Source organism: Polyodon spathula, chromosome 16 (genome assembly GCF_017654505.1).
Source record: "Polyodon spathula isolate WHYD16114869_AA chromosome 16, ASM1765450v1, whole genome shotgun sequence".
Classification (NCBI taxonomy): domain Eukaryota; kingdom Metazoa; phylum Chordata; class Actinopteri; order Acipenseriformes; family Polyodontidae; genus Polyodon; species Polyodon spathula.
The window spans coordinates 36,469,925-36,488,408 of NC_054549.1; the positions used below are offsets into that span (position 1 = coordinate 36,469,925).

General features: G+C 38.5%; 1 protein-coding gene across 10 annotated transcripts in view; it reads right to left on the reverse strand.

Annotated features, from left to right (window-relative positions):
* Positions 1-15,806, reverse strand: part of LOC121329395 (ERC protein 2) — a 262,968-nt gene extending 247,162 nt beyond the window's left edge. For all 10 annotated transcript variants that reach the window (XM_041274987.1, XM_041274985.1, XM_041274984.1 and 7 more), the window contains exons 1-2: positions 15,592-15,806; positions 9,747-10,564 (exon numbers count right to left, since the gene is read on the reverse strand). In XM_041274987.1, the coding sequence (XP_041130921.1) occupies positions 9,747-10,403 (657 nt within the window). In that variant the 5' untranslated portion in view covers positions 10,404-10,564; positions 15,592-15,806. The remainder of the gene's footprint in view (positions 1-9,746; positions 10,565-15,591) is intronic.
* Between the last annotated feature and the right edge of the window lie 2,678 nt (positions 15,807-18,484).

Consider the following 18,484-nt stretch of genomic DNA (forward strand, 5'->3'; position numbering starts at 1 on the left):
TCATGGTCACAGGAACCAAAATCAACGCACTTACATAAGACAAGAGGTAACATAAAAGCATTGCTCATCTGCATCTCATAACAGGTGGGTTCATGCAGCACACTTATACAGAGGAGCACTTGGATCCCATTAGTGGTAAATGGGTCTGCAACTGAAACTCTGGAAAAAAAAAATGTATCAAAAACATCAAAGATGACAAACTGCAATAATGAGCCCCAAAAAAAGCCCCCATCCACTGAGGAAAAAAACTAAACAAAAACAGGCAGCTCTTCACAAGGATGAACTAGATTCTCATCATGGGCACTTGAGCTGGAAGACACTGACTGCCTACACCAGTTTATTATTCCCTTTAAACAGCTTCAGAAAAAAAAATGCATCAAACAGATGATCGTATTCAATGCATTCTGTACTGCAGATGTGGGGGAACAAGATCGATGAGGAAAGCTAGCTCTCTGACCGTAGCAATTTCTTTCACATGATTAAACCCAGATTGCCACATGGCTAAAACATTGGAAAGGTTATAACAAACAAGGAATTCATCTAGGTTCTTAATAATATTTCCTTTGTCTTTGTTTATTCTTGAAGTAGGTCTGCTTAGACATGATGAAAAATGGGAACTATTTATTTCAATACATACATTTTCTAAGTCATGTAAAACTCCTAAGTGTGGCTCCTGCCAGACATACATAGTTTGTATTCAAATGCCTCACATGCACTCAGAGGTTTAAGTAGCCTGAAGAGTAATTATGCATATTATAAAACTGTACAACTCTCAGCAACACTGAACTGACTGCAGTTTCACTGTCAATTGATACGATTTCACAGGGTATTAAAGTTCTGTCAGTCTGGAAAGAAGCCAAAGGGCTAAACAATGAAGTAACTTTCCTACTCCAATATCAATATCCCCATCAGGGCTTACTGTTGTACAGACAGTGAATAAGGACAGTATGCCCCACTCCTGACAGTCTCACTCATCCCTGCTGTATGAGAGAGCTACTGACTGCATGTATAGCGAAGGCACACATCCGTATCTCACACTTGTTACATACCTTTACAGTGCCTTACAAAAAGAAAAAAAGGAAAGCATCAGTGTGCAACATCCTCGGAAACGCTGCTTGTTTGTGGCAGACCTGTCTGGTCTTACACATTGAGAGTAGTGGGAATGTTCTTCAAGGACCCAGGGGACTGGCTTGAACCATCCTACAAAGGTAAGTGGATTCCCTTACTCTAATACATGGGAAATGGGAAAAAAAATCAATTTCCATCCTGAGGTTAGTTGGGCACACAGAGGCCCTGTAAACACTATTGCAGTGAGTGAGCTGGTGTAACAGTGCAATCTTCCCAGTACAGTACTTGTTGTACTGATCCACACTGGTTCATGTGTTTCTCTTTCAGGAGGAGCACGGTGAACAGGTGCACTAACATGCAAGTAATGCCTAAAGGCGAATCCTCCCTCGCTCTCTGATTCTCTAACTCACTCGCTATTATTAGGATCTGTGCCTGGTTTAACTATGGGAACCCCACTGGTTCAAACTCCGTAGTCCTAACTCAAACCTAAAATAAACTATACATTTTTGTCTTGCACTCGGATGAGCTTATTCAGCTCATGTCCGTACAAACTTGAAGGACGAGATTAAAGTTTGTACTTATTATTATTTACGAAATCAAATTCATGAATGTAATTAACTTGGTTCATGACAGTACAATTTCAGTACCATAGTAAAAGGCCAAACATAAAACTCTATTGTGAATACCAAAAGAACAAAGCCAGACAACGGACAGCACGATGGATTGCTACAGTCCTTAGATAAACCTGTGATCCAACTGCAAACTCTGATTGAACAGAACCCCTTGGGTTTTGATTTTGGGCCAGAGTTCAGTTCTTGGTACCAGTGCAAAAGATCATCCTTCAGGCAGTGTGATTTTTATTTCTTAAAAACAATGTCAGCCACCTGCCAGTTTAAATGAGGGTATGTGTGGTATGTGGTTGTATGTTTGTGATTGCTTCCAGCTGTTGTAGCCCCTTGGCTTTCTGTATTAGAGAAAAGGTGTCATTAACTGTGCACGTAATCCACTTGAACATTCCAATTGTCACAGTGCATTCAATCAATTTATGCAGGGCACTTGTTCATATGTAATATTTCACAAGTTTTATTTTAGATTCACTCCTACAGAAATTCAATAATCCCAAAGAATGTTCTTATTGTGTCAAACATTTCAAATACAGTATATTTTGGTTATGTACAATACAGCATTACTGTCCTTTGACAAAATGCAACCAAAAAGACAAACTAGTTGCCCTATTATAAAGGATTTGTATCTACCTGAAATTTCGTCTTTTAAAATAGGGCATTAGGACAATAAAAAAGGCTTCATTAAAAAAAAAAAAAAAAAACAATGATCTAGGTGAAGAAATGATCTGATTTGCTACAACACTGTATAATCCAGGCTAGGCAGTCACTTCCTTTGTAAAACAGACGTGATGGAGAATACTTGCATCTCCAGGCTAATACCCAAAGCAATTAAAACAGGCATTAACCTACAATAAGCCAACATTGATGAAGATAAATTGAATGAGACAAACTGACGTTTAAAAAGACACGTTCACTCTGTATTCAAGCTGTCTGAAAAGTGTTTAGGTCAAAATGTCAACATTTTCAATTTAACTTAAATTCCAAACATAAAAGGTGAAGGGCCTCCATCTCAAATTGTCTTTGTTTGTTTGGTTTTTTTTAAGCTCTTATTTGACAGACTTGGGTTTGACCATGAAACAGGTTAAAAAAAAGCCTGTACAGAAACATGACTTTCGTTCTGTAAACCCAATCCTTGAAACCCAAAGATCCTTTTATCAGGACAATGACTGTGCAGTCAGCACCTTTATTTTTCTAGTTTAATACAAACATTAATACACATTTTTGTAACAAAACGTTACAGAACTCAAAACAGATTTTTTCAATTGCTTATTTCTCTTTACAGGAGGCAGCTACAGATTAACAGTAACAGCAGCAATAATATGGAGAAGCAAAAGAGAAAGATACAACGACTACGCCATGCGATGCTAAACCTAGACATCTCAAAACAATATTTACATTTCTACAGCTGTCTCCACTACCGTTACTGCTTATGAATGAGCCTCAGAAGCAAACACATTCATTCAGGCAGGACTTACAGGCAATGTGGTAAATGCTTCATAGCCCCAGCTAAGAAGCAATAAAGTGGCAGTGGTGCCAGGAACAGCTGAACGATAAACCCTAGGCACGATGCATTTAATAAACTGATACCGGAGACCCGAACTGAAATATTACAAGCATCGACCCTTTCCATGCAAACACCGCTCATAAATAGTTTGCTTGTGGGCAATACCTGTGACAGTGTGATAATAGAGATATTACAATAAATAAATGTGGCGGCATTTGGAAGACTGGGTGAAATTAAATGGTGACAAATAACTTTCAAACCCCCACATGTATGTGCCCCAGAGAATCCATCCTCTCACTCAACCCAGTCAACACCTAAAGTTTACCACTGTATTTTATAATGCTTTAGCCATGGCTATACTATGCATTTACCATACTGTGTCCTGGTTTGTCATGTTTACTAATACGCTTTATCATACCTCACTATTCTTTACAATGCTTACCTATGCTTTATTACATTTTGCTATGTTTTTACTAGGGGAAACTTTTTATAAGGGTGAATACTACAGTAGCATGCAACAAAGCAAAATACAAGAGAGTCAAACTAACAGATACAATATGATCAAGTAAAAACCTGAACAGCCACCCAGCTATCATCATAAACTGAGTGATAATGCACTTAGTGCTGTAGCGTGGCCACCTGGAGACGATGTTTGGGCTTTTGATTTAACTCCACAATAGGTTGATGCTACATCCCATCCACTCATTCTTGCATGCTAAGCACAACAGCTGTCAGAAAACCCCAACACTGGTAAAACTGCATGGCCTATTGCATCACTAACCTCTCTTCAGCACCAGCATTGGAACTGCAGGCACTTTGCCTAACACTTCAATCCTCTTTAGGTGAAACATTTCTTTTGTGCCACGTGTTTTATTGGTTAATCACTGTCAACTAACAGTGTGGTTTGTGTATTTTGCTTTTCATAAAAGCACACGGTACAAATAATGACTTGCTGTTTCAGCTGATAAAAATATCTATCTGAAAGAGCTAGATTCTGCATTAATTTGGTGACCCACTGCAATATAGAATAAAGTTATAAGCTTAAACCTGGTCCCCATCAGACCAGACCTATTGTACCTACAGCATATCTCCACTTTTACACTAGAAAACCTGCCGATGGTTTACCATTTTAATTAGTTTGTATAATTTCTATATAACGACACAACAAAATATCTCATTGCCTCTAACAGTGATCTTAATTGCACGCTAGGATTGTAACCCTCCACATGTCTTCTGTCAACTATTGCAAAGCATAAGCAGGCTGCACTTATTATGCACATGACGTACATATACAGACAATCTCCTGTTATGAGTTACATTGACTGGCAAAAAATAAATAAGAGAGAATGACATTAACAGCCCACAAAAATCCAGACCTCAAAGTGGAAACAGGTGCACACTGCCCAGGGCTGAATGTTTCTCTGACTTGGAACCCTGTAGCTAGTCTGTTGCTTATCATAACACGCTTCTGTAGGTTCAATCCAGCATGGTGATGTTTTTCTGCAAACGATGACCACCGAGAGACTGCACAAATGGATACGCTGGTCAATGCAGCCACTGTGTTGAGGGACGAGCCAGGTGCACAGGGCCCCGCTGTCATGCCATGTAGAGGCACCGGGATCCATCTGCTTTCCCAAGATTGTTGCCGAATAGTTGCACACAGCTCTCACTCAGCTTTTATAAACCTAGTGGATCACATACATTGCAGGCTTGGAGATTGCCTATTTTTGCTTAAATTGTACTTTTTTAGGCCAGTCAGTGTGTATGTGAACATAGCAAAACAATTGTATTTTTTTCTTAATGTTTTGTTTTGTTTTTTTGTTTGTTTTGTTTTTTTAAGCAGTCACCTTATATAAGTTGCACAAACTGATATTATATTTTATCAGGATGTAACAGGGAATGACTATAGCAGAGCTTTCACATTCTTACACAGGCAGAAAAGAAAAGCTACCAAAACAACTTATTAGATGTCAACTCAGAGAAAAGTTTTCTGAAAATCTATTTATAACACAGCCTGCACATACTGTACCACCTTGGGTTCTCATCAGATTTTAGAAGATAGAAAGTGCGGAGCTTGGTCAGCACTTGCATTCAAGACATAATCTCTGCTCTAGAAAGAGGCATTAGTGACTACTGAACCCATTCAATGCCTGTGCAAACCTTTACCTTTGGTACTGAATACTCTCAACGAGACTCGCACTCTGTTGTAGATAGCTGGTTTTCACTAAAGTCAATGATTTAAACAGCAGTGGCATTTAAACAGTGTTAACATCATAACAACTTATTTTTAGCAAGGTTCGCTTGAATGATTTGGAGAGGACTGCTCGATATGAGGCCATGTTATAATCCCCAGGGGTCAGCCCGTGTTGGTGAAGCCCAGGCTACAGCTGTCCAGCTCCCTGCTGCTTCGTGGATAAATAGAGGCATTCGCTCCAGTGTGCCATGCTGCCACCAACCTGACAACTTTCCTATGTGCTACAGTGAGTTCATAGGAGAGAAAAAAAAGATATCATAAAACAATTGAAAAGTTCCCCATATGGTTCACAGCAGGGAAGAAAGTGAACCACATATCAGTGGTTTGTCCTTTAACTTGTCTCTGCCTCCTTATCTCCTCTGCGTCTCGCTTCTACCTGCAGTCCTGAGAGTGACATAACTAGGTCATAGCTCCAGTCTGCACAGTGTAAGCTCACACTTAGGGGGGTATGGGGACCGGCAGATGCACACAACATGCTTGGCATACAATGACAGAAATACAGGTCCAGGTAGGAGATGGAAAACAACTTAGGAGTTCACTGGCTAACCACCAGGCTCCTCCTTGGCATTGTTTAAAACATAACGGTCTATTCCAGTGACTGAAACAGTGACTGGTCCAAACACTGAAGTACTGAAATACTGCTGCTATTTGAATTATTAAAAGAAGGGGACTTTGAGGAAACCAACAGCTCTAGTAAGTCTACTGTATTTCTGTCCCTAAAAGTAAGTAACATGCAAGGAGTGGTCCTAATTTAATTCACAGTAATTAAATTGTGCCAGTTTTCTGTTTAAATCATCAATTGGATAGGGCTCAGTATGAATTTACCAGTTTACCTACTGTACTTATTTTCTGTAAATAAAGAAACAAAAAGCCAAGGCAAATGGTGACATGGATGCAGGAATGTAAAGCAGAAAGAAAAGAGGGGGCACAATATGAAGTATGAGGGTGAATTATTACCAGTGTTGTAGCACCTTCAAGCACAGGATTCACTATGTGACAACTGCAGTTTAACACTCTATTCTCCAGTGCTGATGTCGGTTTTTACAACAGTGTGAATGCATGTAAACACCCTTATTCTTTGTTTTCTGTTGCATAAAAGGAGACCTATAAAAAATTTGAACTACAGCATGTGTGCGTTGGACTTAAATTCCATTTTACGCTTCACTTTCACTGAACAGTGTGCCCATTTTGATTTTTTTTTTTTATACAAATTGTGAAACATTAGGCAAACTTCCAATGTTTCCAACAAAAGCCAAAACAATATTTTTTTTTCAGATAAGGTTTACTTTTTTTATGTTTTATGTAAATCTTGTCTTTTGCTGAATATTACAAAACGAGTCAGGATTTAAATGGCATTTAATATTTGCTTTTCTAACAGTCAAACTAGAAACTAGAAATCTTTTTTCAAAGTTCTTGAGCTCTTTCTTGCAAGATTTAATATATGGAAATAAAAAGCTGCAAGAAATGAGTTAGAGAACAGAGTCCAACTGTCTAATGCCAACACTCATTCTAATATATGACTACTTGTCTGACCACAATTGCAACTTTGGAATGCTGCACCAAGTTATATAAATAAGAAAGAAGAATGAACAATTAAGAAAGTACTAACAAACCAGGACAGCAAGACTACATTGGAGGGGTGAATTCTGCAAAAAGGGCTGTGAACAATTCAGAACACTTATTTTTCTTGATATTGGAGACTGGGCCGTCTTCTGTGAAGTCCTGATGTCAATAACAAGGTGCAGTGCTCAGGCCCAAATAAGGAAAAACAACCTGAAACTCCTTCCAGGAAAAGCAGCTGGGTACCTGATTTGTATTCTTGTCCTTGTTTAGAAAGAAAACATATAAAAAATGATCTAATAGACCCTGTGGAGCCTGTTAAAGTATTCAAACTTGAGCCGAAGAACTATAATGTGTCCACTGGATCTCAAAATTTCATGTGTATACTGTAGTGAAAAAATAGATACTGTTAATATTCAGTAAATGCACTGTAGAACTGCAAAGGACAATGTTAGGGGTATAATCTGCCTGTATGCATCACCTACTGTAGTAACATTTTAATACATTTATATACCTGACACACAGCTTTGTATTATTTCAAACAACAGTCTACAGGAGCATTAGAGGTCACTTAACAATTTACAACAGAATATGCATGAGAGGCGTGCTGCTACAAACTGATAAGACGGTTCTCGATAACATCGAGGAAAATAAAGCAAAGCTAATTAGAACAGCTGAAGAATTTAAAACATTAAAAGACAAGATGCTGCTCGATCGTCTGCCTCAAAGCAGCTGCGGCAGACTTGAAAATATGGTCATCATTGTTTCTAGTACATATTATTCAGTCCTAGGTGCAAATGTTATTTAAGTATGACCTTTTGAACGATTTGGTCACACTTCTATATATATATATATATTATATATATCTATATATATATATATATATATATATTATATATATATATATATATATATATATTATATAAATAAATTAATATTGTATAATTTTTTCGCCATCTAGACTGGACGCACGACGAACTTTAGTAGTCAATCATCCTGAGGGGGCTCACTTGCGAGTGAGGACCTTCGGAAGGAAAAGCCTAGGTTCGCGTCCCTGAGCAGACTACTGTACTGGTGAGGGGGATTTAACTTAACTCAATAACACTTAATAGATTATTAGGTGAAAAACTAATAGAAGCCTAAGTAAAGCTAATCAACGGTACTTCAGCTAGTGCCTCCATCAGTGTGATAAATAATAGCCAAACCCTTGTTTGAGTGATGCATTATAAGTCTATATTATTAAAGCATTTGTGTACTACACTCCAATGTTAATAAGCGGGCATTAGAATAAGAGTTTGTTGTGATTCTGAGGTTCCTAGAGAGTAAATGATCACTCAGCCTGTGACAGAATATATGCGTTTCAGTAAATAAAACATTATGTTTATGAAACTATTTTTAATTGGCATTTGTTTTTTTTAAGAATCCTGTATAAAATACATGTTTTAAAAAATATTATATTATATATATAATATAGATATATATATATATATATATATATATATATATAATATATATATATTTTTTTTTTTTTTTATGTAAGTCAGTAGGATGTCACAGCTAAAACAATGTTCAGCCTCAATGGGAAACGAGCACTGACGAACCAGTCTTGATGAAAGCTGGCAGAAAATCTGCAATAACATAATCGTAACAGAACATTTTAAAACGGCTTCAATGTGTGCCAGTGCAATATGAGTTCTGTATTTAACAGCAATATCAGTACAATATAGCTTCAGGTAATAGCTAGACCACACACTTCTTATTGAAATATTTACAGGTAGGTTTTATTTTATTTATTTATGTATTTATTTTTAAACTCGGGCAGATGGGTGCATTGTACTGCAACAATTTCAGGTAATTCAACCCCAACTGCCAGAGAGTCATTTAAAAAGCGGACCATGCCTTACAGCTCACACAGCTTCTGAATCACAGTGTCATGTTTCCATAGCAACCGAATACTTAATAACCAACTTGCAGAGCATGCATGAAGACATGGTTCTTTTGCCACAATGAACAATCTCCTTTGTGAGGGCATTTCTGTCTGCAGCCAACATTATTCTGTATTGCATTTTGATTACTGGTATTAAGAATGTGCACACAACCTACTCTGTCAAATGCAAAGCTGCTCATATGATGTGAAAAGCACAAATAAAACAAATCAAAGTCACTTTCATAGAAAACACTGAATCCCAGTACTGACTGACAGCCAACGCTGGGTCTGTGAAACGCTGAAACGTGACTTAAATAATTAACCACAAAAGACATTCCACTGGCTCCGCCCTCCAACTAACTGAAGTTTGTGGATTTGGGAAGCTGTTCATCTTTACTTATTCCAGTCTTATATAAACCAGTATGACTTTTTGGTGATGGCAGAGATGTAATAACTATTGTTTAGCAGTCTAAACTGGACGTTGGTTTTATTTCTTTGATGTTAATTAACCCCCCCCCCCCCCTTCCCCTTTGTTGTCATCTTACAAAGCCAGATACAGTGTAAACTGATAAACAATGGCTGTCAAATTCCCTTGCTCTCGACTGACTGCAACAGTTTAATTTACTGTAATACAACCAGCCAATATTTTTATAAGGGTTTTCCAATGGTTTGAACACTAGGCAAAACTGAAAAACAGAGTGTGCTAATAACATTATCAAAAAAATAATGAGACAGTAAAAGCCAGCCATAAAGAAAAAGAAAATAAATAAAATTTGCAAGCACTTGTTGACTAGGCGGTAACCTTACCTGATTCTCCTCATGAGAAACCCTCATCTGCTCTTTCAGAACAGACATCCTGACTGCCTCGTCTTTCCTCAAGACCCTCTCCTTCTTCAGCTCGGGGCTCCAGAATGTCTTGATGCTGTTCATGGAGGAACCCAGCTTGCCGTCCTTGAGATCCAGCTCCTTGCGGAGCAGCTCATTCTCCCTGTGCAAGTCCTTGAGCTGGGAGTGCATATCCAGCATGGTGTTGTCCCTGACCTGCCTGAGTGAAGAGGGAACCTGGTGGTGAAGGCCAGCCGAGGTCAGGGTGCCATGATCGCCGTAGGAGAGGATATCTGCATGAGGAAGACCAGCCGAAGCGATGTTCGGGCTGCTCCCCATGGCAGTGACCCGGCCCCCGTACATCGCCCGGTTTGTAGCCCTTCCAAGGGTCATTGTGCCCTTTGGGAATGTGGTGGTCGCCACCCCTTCGTGGTCGCTCAGGTACATGGGCCCCGAGGTGGCGTAAGCGGCGTTCAGAGACTGGATGTTCTCCATTGACAAGGTCTTGCCAGCCCCTCCGGCCCCCCCGCCCCCTCCGCTGTTTGTTCGCCTGTGCCCCAGCCGGGGGGACCTCGGCAAACGGGGAGACCTGGAGGGGCTGCCTTCCAAATGCCCGACCGTTCTTGCGCTTCCATACATGGTTGCTGTTGTGGACTCTCCTGTGGCAGGTCAGTTCTTACTTAGTGAAACAATACTCTGATTGAATGGAGCAATCAGTCAATGTGTCCACCACTTCAGTACCTATACAAGCTTGTTACTGCATGCTTGGGGCTGGCAAATTTGGAAGGCCTGTCTAAGATCTGGAAAAAAAAAGACAATAAAAAAACAAAAGGGTAAAATAACATTGCTTTAGTAAACTTCATATTTAACGCTATGATCACATACTCTATAAGCTACTATTTAACTGATTTAAATGTATCACTCTTGTTGGGTGTTATGTTGGTTATTTCAGTAAGCATCCTTTCGGGGCTATTCACTAGCTCGTTGAAGACGGCAAATTTCCTACAAGATGAAAACTGTGACCCTGTTTCTCTAAATCATAACCAGCTATTAGGCCTGGCTATCTTTATATTCTCAATTGAAGTACTCCACCTCCTGCCACTGTCTAAGTGCGACAAAATCACATGCCAGTGTACGTGTTCACAAAGATACAGGGGTTGAGAGAAGCAACTGTGAAATGTTTAGATCTGTGGGTGAAAAGGGATTTTGCTGAATACGTCCTCCAAGAAATACTATTCAAAAGACAAAAGGCAAGCAGCACCGGTACACACTGGAGAACAGATTAATATTCTAGCAATGTGGCAAGTGCACTATAACATAATGCTCTGCTTTTGCTGTTTATATAGGCCTATATATATGGATGTATGACACATACATGCAACAGGCCCCTACTACAGCAGGTCAAAAGCAAAGAATCAAATATTGAGAAAATGAACATTGTGGAAAGTACCCTTTAAATACACTATACCCAGCCACAGAATACTGAGCCCTCACTGCATCAATGCAATCTAAACATTGTTTGGAAAGACACAGTTTGTATTGTATATGTGACAAAACGATTACCTGCAGTCATGCACAGGCATATGGAGGAAAAGGCTGTCATATTCTTTATCACATAATTGTACTGTAGAGCAGGTGTTACCCTATGTTCTGCTAAGCAGTTATTTTTCATGTGGTGCCAGGATCAGTGTGTATTATTAGCTAGAGGTACCAAAGAGGGTTCAGTTAAGGGTACAATTACTGACAGATATCACTTCCACTCCCATTGCATATCAGTTTAAACAATTTCCAGCTTTTTGCTATGACCTTATCTGGTCACATCTGTGTTTAACTAGGAGTACAGTAAGTAAACGAGCGTACTGACACAAGGTTGGAAATAAGGCTCCTACTGCATAGCAGTTTAACCCATTCCATGTTTTACTAGGAGCTTGATTTGCCACAGTGTATAGGTAACAAGCTCAGGTGTGTCTTGTTAAACTCTTAGTTAAACCAGGAATGGGTCAAAGTGCTATGCAGTGGGAGCCTTATCTCCTTCCCTGCTGATATGTAAAAAGAGAACTATCTTTTACACAGTAATTATGATAAACATAGTTACTGTAGGAAGGGAATTGAACCACGCAAATAAAAATCAGCTTGACAAATACCTTATCATGCTACCTGCAGTAAATAATGCACGGTCAACACGTATTGTTCTTTTAATTACTACTGTAAAATGTATTCAATGTTCCTGCAAATCTGCACAACTTGGAACTGTTTACCAGACTTGCATTTGATCTATCTGATCAGATTTGTATGTTATGCGCAGAGTTCTCTCATTCTCATCTTTTTTTTTTTTAAATGTGCACCCTTGACATTTATAAAAATCCAAGCTGCACTGTAAGGATAAGTTTAACATTAATAAAACAAGGTGGTAGGGGCTAGTTTCTAGTATTCTCTGCAATTCCGTAGGTGTGCCAAACATGCCAAATGGTCTTTCTAGTAACTCACAAACATATTTTATTTTTATATATATATATATATATATATATATATATATATATATATATATATATATATATATATATATATATATATGTTTACAAAGAAATGTAAATAGCAAATCACATGTTGATTAAAATATGCCCACAAATGTGGATGTTGTAGTTCAAATACGTGTGGAAGATTTTTAAGATTACGTCAGCACTACACATTGATCAAGAGAGTGGTTGCTAGTCAGGATCTAGCAACACAAGCTTTGCCTTACTGTAGTGCCAGAATACATTAGATATTAAAACCTGCCTGTACAAGCTTTACTTCCACTGGCTTCAAAATCTGCCTTCCTGTTTGACACGAACTTCATAAGCAAACAAGTGAGAAAATTAGAACACACGTCACAACAGGAATGTTAGACATCTGTTCATCTCTTCACTTGTTCAAGCAATATGTTCATTAGTCATAGTGCATACAAATGTCACCGAGTCTATCGCACTTATGACAATAATGCTGTAATCAAGCAATCACAGATACAATAGCACAGCTTGCAAATTGTCTAAGTGACTGCGTGCTGTTTTCATTTGGAGCTTATTTTTTGTAATTGTTTTCAGTGCAGGTATATTGTATTCTGCAAGCTTCTAGCTTTGATTTCTACATAAAGAACTATGCACATAGAGGGTGCACATTAAACACCATTGCTGCAAGTGCTATACAAAGGCGGCAGATTGCTAATCAATTATAAAGCTTAGCAGCATGGATAACAAACCAGCATTTTCAAAGTAATCTGTTGCTGCCTATAGCACAGAACTAAAATGTAGCTCCATCGGTTTAAACATGAATGCAATACTGCGTGCTTTTTTTCTTGCTGCAGAGCAGAACAAAAGAAACTAAATCTGTACTGCAACAAAAATTGTGTAATTTTTATTAACAAATACTGTACATGAATAAGGCTGAGTTTCAAACCAAAAACCACCCAATTAAAATCCATAAAGATTCCCTGAAGATGTTCTTTTTATTTAAGCAACAACACCCAACCTCGCTTGCCAGCCAAATACAGAAACACTCACTGAAGAGTAAAGGACACTTTGGTGTGACATCATACAGTAATGCGAGGTGGTGTCTTGTCAGTACTTGAAGAGTAAAAGATACAGCAATCTACTTTATTTTATTTTTTTAAGGGTGGTCTCAGTTAAGGATACTGTTTTCAGGCACTGTAAATAACTGCAGCACTCCACAGAGCATTCCTCTGTCTCAATGCAAGTCTTCATTGGTGATTAAGTGATGTGTGATCCTGCTTGCTGGAACGTCTTGTGCACCACATGTTTTCTTCACAGTTACTGCAGTAAGACACCCATGTTGAAAATGTCAGCACTATGCAGGGTGGCCCGGAATTAAGGTGTCTCCCATTTACAGGAGTGCATCTCATTGTGTGTTCTTCAGTTTCACGGCTATACATGAAACGCTGTAAATATTTGACAGAATAAAAAAATAAATTAAAAAAATCGGCATTACAATAAGAGAACAGCTGTAAGAAAAACAAATTACCAAAAACAACACATTCTATTTTCTCATTCCCCACCTCTGAGTGTGAACACCAGATGCAGTACCTGCGTGATAACTTACAGCTGAAATTGTAAAACTAGTGAACGCTCCTAATTTGCACTGAAATTACTTCAGTACGCACACCACTCATGTTCACATGATTGGCAGTCACTGGCTCAGACAGAGACACAACTGAGTGGCAGGGTGTGTGTTCAGGTTAGGGCTCTGTGTTCTTATAAATGAATGTCCGGAGAATAACTCTGGTGGTGTAATTACTTTATCAGGTCTCAATGTGTACAGGATGAGGTGTGTTTAATTTTCACCTGACGGCAAGATGCACAGAGAATATGAAAATTTCTATACTGTTCAGCATATATCCTCAATTTCTACAGCTGGCGATTTTTCAAGCAGGCAATTTCAGACACCGGTACAGCAGAGACTAATACCCTAGCCACACCTCTACCGGTAAAAGATGCAGATATAGACCCCCTCCCACCGTGCATTTATGTGCCTAAAGTAATCAATAACCGAGGCTGCATAGCCTGTGCATTGAAGCATTGGTAAAAGTGCTAAGAAGATTATTTTATCTATTCTCTTTGTGCGCTAGATTAAGAAGATGCCACCTAATGCATTATTACTCTTACATTCCCTCCGCTTGCCACCCGTCTGCATACCGCTGGTTGTACAGATGGGTTGTATGCCGGCAGGTTCGAGAGGGTTAACTATGGCACTGATTTAAAGGGACTAGTGCAAGAGAACGCACTGAACAAACCCCACAGGTGAAATCCCCTCCTCTTTGCAGAGATGATTGGTTATTTCGAGACCATCCGTGCCACTGTCTGTATTCGAATTGCCAGGATTGCTGTCAATCTGACGGAAATGTCAATTCATGAGAACCGAGTTTTAGTCTGACATAACACTCCAGATTCCCTGGTATATCGAGTATTATTAACATTACACTACCATAATTTATTTAATAGGACCTCGTATTTTTGTTCAATTACTACCGTTGTAAACATAAGAATAAAGAAAACGTTTGCAAAAAGGACCAAATGTTACTGTGCTTTTACGAATCACGGCATGCAAAATCATGACACAATCACACAACCAGAAACGATCAATTTATAGACAGAGACATGCTCAGTATTATTTCTACACATCCTACACTTGCACGGTCACCATATTTCTTAACACCTATAAAAAATGCCTACTTTGTCCTACCATATGCCTGCATGTTTTAAACAGTTTTTCCACCAGACCAGTCCCATGCTTAACCCTGTGTGTTGTTGAACGGAAATAATATTTAATAAAACTGTCTCAGGCAGTACCGTACTACTAAGCATAGAACACTTTGTGCAATACATTCAATGAGTACTATTGTATTATTATCGCTGTATGTTTTATTAAATACCGGAACGAAAAAGACCAATATTAATGACAGCCACGGAAGACAGAAAGCATTTCTACACGGATTCAAAATGACACTTGCATATCTTTTTTAACGGTCTCGTTTCCACAGAACACGCTTCTTATTTTCCACAAAAACCACTGAAATACAAAAGAAAATATGCAAATTAAAATAAAAAAAAAAAAAAAAAAAAAAAAAAAATCTGTTCTGGCCATATCCCCCCTCTAAGCTGCTCAGTCAAAGCAATGCATCTGTCCCCTTTCCCCCCATAATCTAGCGCACCCTTTATCCGTGCAGGCAATTGTTGGATAACATGCATTTTTTAACACGTTAAAAAAAATAAATAAATAATAATAATTAAAAAAAAAAGAACCAAAGTACTGCAATTGAAATAGTGCTGCCTACCCCTGTTGTAATGTCAGTGCTTCTCCATCACATTTCCTATCCTGGCTTCCAGCCCCGACTCAACATTCCCAGAATTCCCGACCTCTCCTTTCATTGGGCCGCTAACACACTCCGACACACTGGGGAGCAGCAGCAGCAGCAAGACAATTGAAGGCGAAGCTGGATTCTCGAATGTAAAGGCAGGCGGTGTTCACGCAAAGTCCATCGAAGAAAGTCGCAATACTGTTGCACAACCAGCAGAAGCTGCTGTTGCTGTCCTTGACGGTAGTGATTATCTTGACTGTCCTCCCGTCGCGTGCAGCAAGAGCGTAGCTGGAGGTGGCGCATAAGAAGTAGTTAATACAGCCAGAATTAGGGGGGCGACTTTCTGCAGGGTGGACAATAGTAGCAATTTTATTTGACATTGTTACGATTATTGTTATTTTTTGAAGAAGTTAACATAGCAAAATGTATTATACCTTCATTTTCTACAGTACAGATGACACCATAAGTGGTTACAAATGTTTATGATTTCCAAAATGCTAACATTGGGCGTGTAATTAGTAGATGCATTGTTAGTTAGTTAGTTGATAAGTAACTGGATTAATTTATCGATGTAAACTTTAGATTTGTTTATCCAAGAAACATGGAACATTGATATAGGTGAGACACACACATCATTTTTCTGTTTCTGAATTGATTTGGTTTATGACAGTATATATATTATATTATATATATATATATATATATATATATATATATATATATATATATATATATATACACACACACACACACACACACACACACACACACACACACACACACACACACACACACACACACACACACACACACCATATGTATATTATGAACCACAGAATAATATAACAAAGCACAGGAAAAAACAGTTAACCATGGTATAAAAAAATAAACAGTAAATGCATGGGAAAAGCCATGGCAATTTTTTTATCAGAGTGTGCCTAGCCTGGCTACCAGCTTGTATGCTTAAGCCACAGCTACCTGTTTACAGAACAACTGTAGTATAGCAAGACATGGCACCGAGCTGTGCCACAGTCCTTGCAGGCTTGTACACTACTTAGATAGCAGACTTCCAAAGAAAATCAATGTACTGTCAGATCTAGCGCTCAACCAGTGTCCAAGCATTGTGGTACAGGTGCATTGTGCTGTCAGAGGTGCCATATTGTACAGGAAACTTTAAACTGTTGTCTTAGGTAGTGAATTTTCCCACTGGATGATAACTTAATAGGTTCAACTGAAAACATATATAAAAATACACAAGAGAGAGTACAGAGGTCTCTTCAGGAGAGAATCTCAAGGTAAACAAAGTTCCTCTATGCAGGTCAAGGGGCTACTGCCAAATAGTTCTATACGTTTAATTTCCCAGGTTTTTCTGTGATGGGTGTTAGCAAGTTCCCATTGCAAACTCCATTTCTGCATCGACTAAGATCCAGTCCAGTGGATCAGGAAGTGTGTGCAAACAAGACACTGCACCTCAGAGGCATTCTCCCTTAATATCTTCAACTAAGTAACAGCTGGTATCTGTCCAGTCCTAAAAGAACGCCTTTTACATTTCCTGCCAAGGCTTCCTATCAGTTGCCAGTCCTCTTTGACAGATTTGTGTGCATTTCTTTATCAATTTACATACCCATCTGTTAATGTAACATTTTAAGCCTGACATTCTTCATTCAATTTGTGGAAATGAAATGATCACATGGAACTTCCTGGAAGACGAAGGAGAGCTGGCAAGCCTGCCTGCATTCTGTCTGTCACACTGTATGCCATCTCAAACCTACACCAGCTTCATCAAACAGGAACAGCAATTAACAGTTCTTTTGTGTCAGTGAAAAGCAGTTTCTTTGCAACACAAGTCACTTCAGTGAAAATACTAGCTTTTCATGGTCATTTTGAACTCTGTTTGCACGACTGTTTACAGTGAACATCTTGCCTCTATTAGCCAGCTCATTTGAATAAACAAAGTACAGTTTTATTGCTGTTGCAAATTTTATTGACATTATACCATGCATTTTTCTAGTCAAACTCTTAACTTCAGCCTAGAACTGTTTAATAAACATCAGACTTTATTTAATCCATCTTAACTTTTTTTTTATTATTCATGAATATAGGTTTGTGCACAGTGCTCTGTGTCTCTGGTGATTTAAAACCCTATATTATTAACCCTAACCCTATATTATTAAACAATACATATTTGATGGTATAAAAGCCTGATGTTAAAGGCTACATAAGGACCTTCTTGTTTCATATTCTAAAATACACAAATAAACAGAATGGAAGAGGCTTAAAATTGAACAAGCACGTGAAAGACTTGATTTTATACAGTAATTTTCAAGTGAATTATTTGACGTTTCTGGAAAACTACTTATAGATTTCCAAATGCACACTGATTGATTTTTAGCAAAATGCTTCTAAAAGCTGTTATAAAAAAAAGAAAAGAAAAAAGGACTGGACATAAGGAAGTGATCATGAAAGAATGACCTTCTCTATAAGGGGCAGGTGGTAAGGTGTCAGAAGTAGTAAAATTTAAAGGACTGATACTAAAGATTTACTTAATGCTCAGCATTTCAACTGACAATCTGATTCAGCCAGTCAGATGAAAAAAAGCTTGTTGTTACCTGTTCCTTTGCATTGTCATCTGCAATCATATAACGGTATAGATCCTGTGATTTACAGTAAACGCAATCAGTGATATACTGATGAGTCGGGAATGACAGGGAGCTGCGTTTCATTTCCTTAACAAGGGCAGTCTGCTTGTGTGATTTACTGGCTAAGAAGGATGATTCTTTCAATTTCTCAGCAGGTCGGTGCTTGTGATTCATTTTCTGTGGCAGGTTTATGGAAGTTGCCTGACACATTAACCAGCGAGCAGTGTATT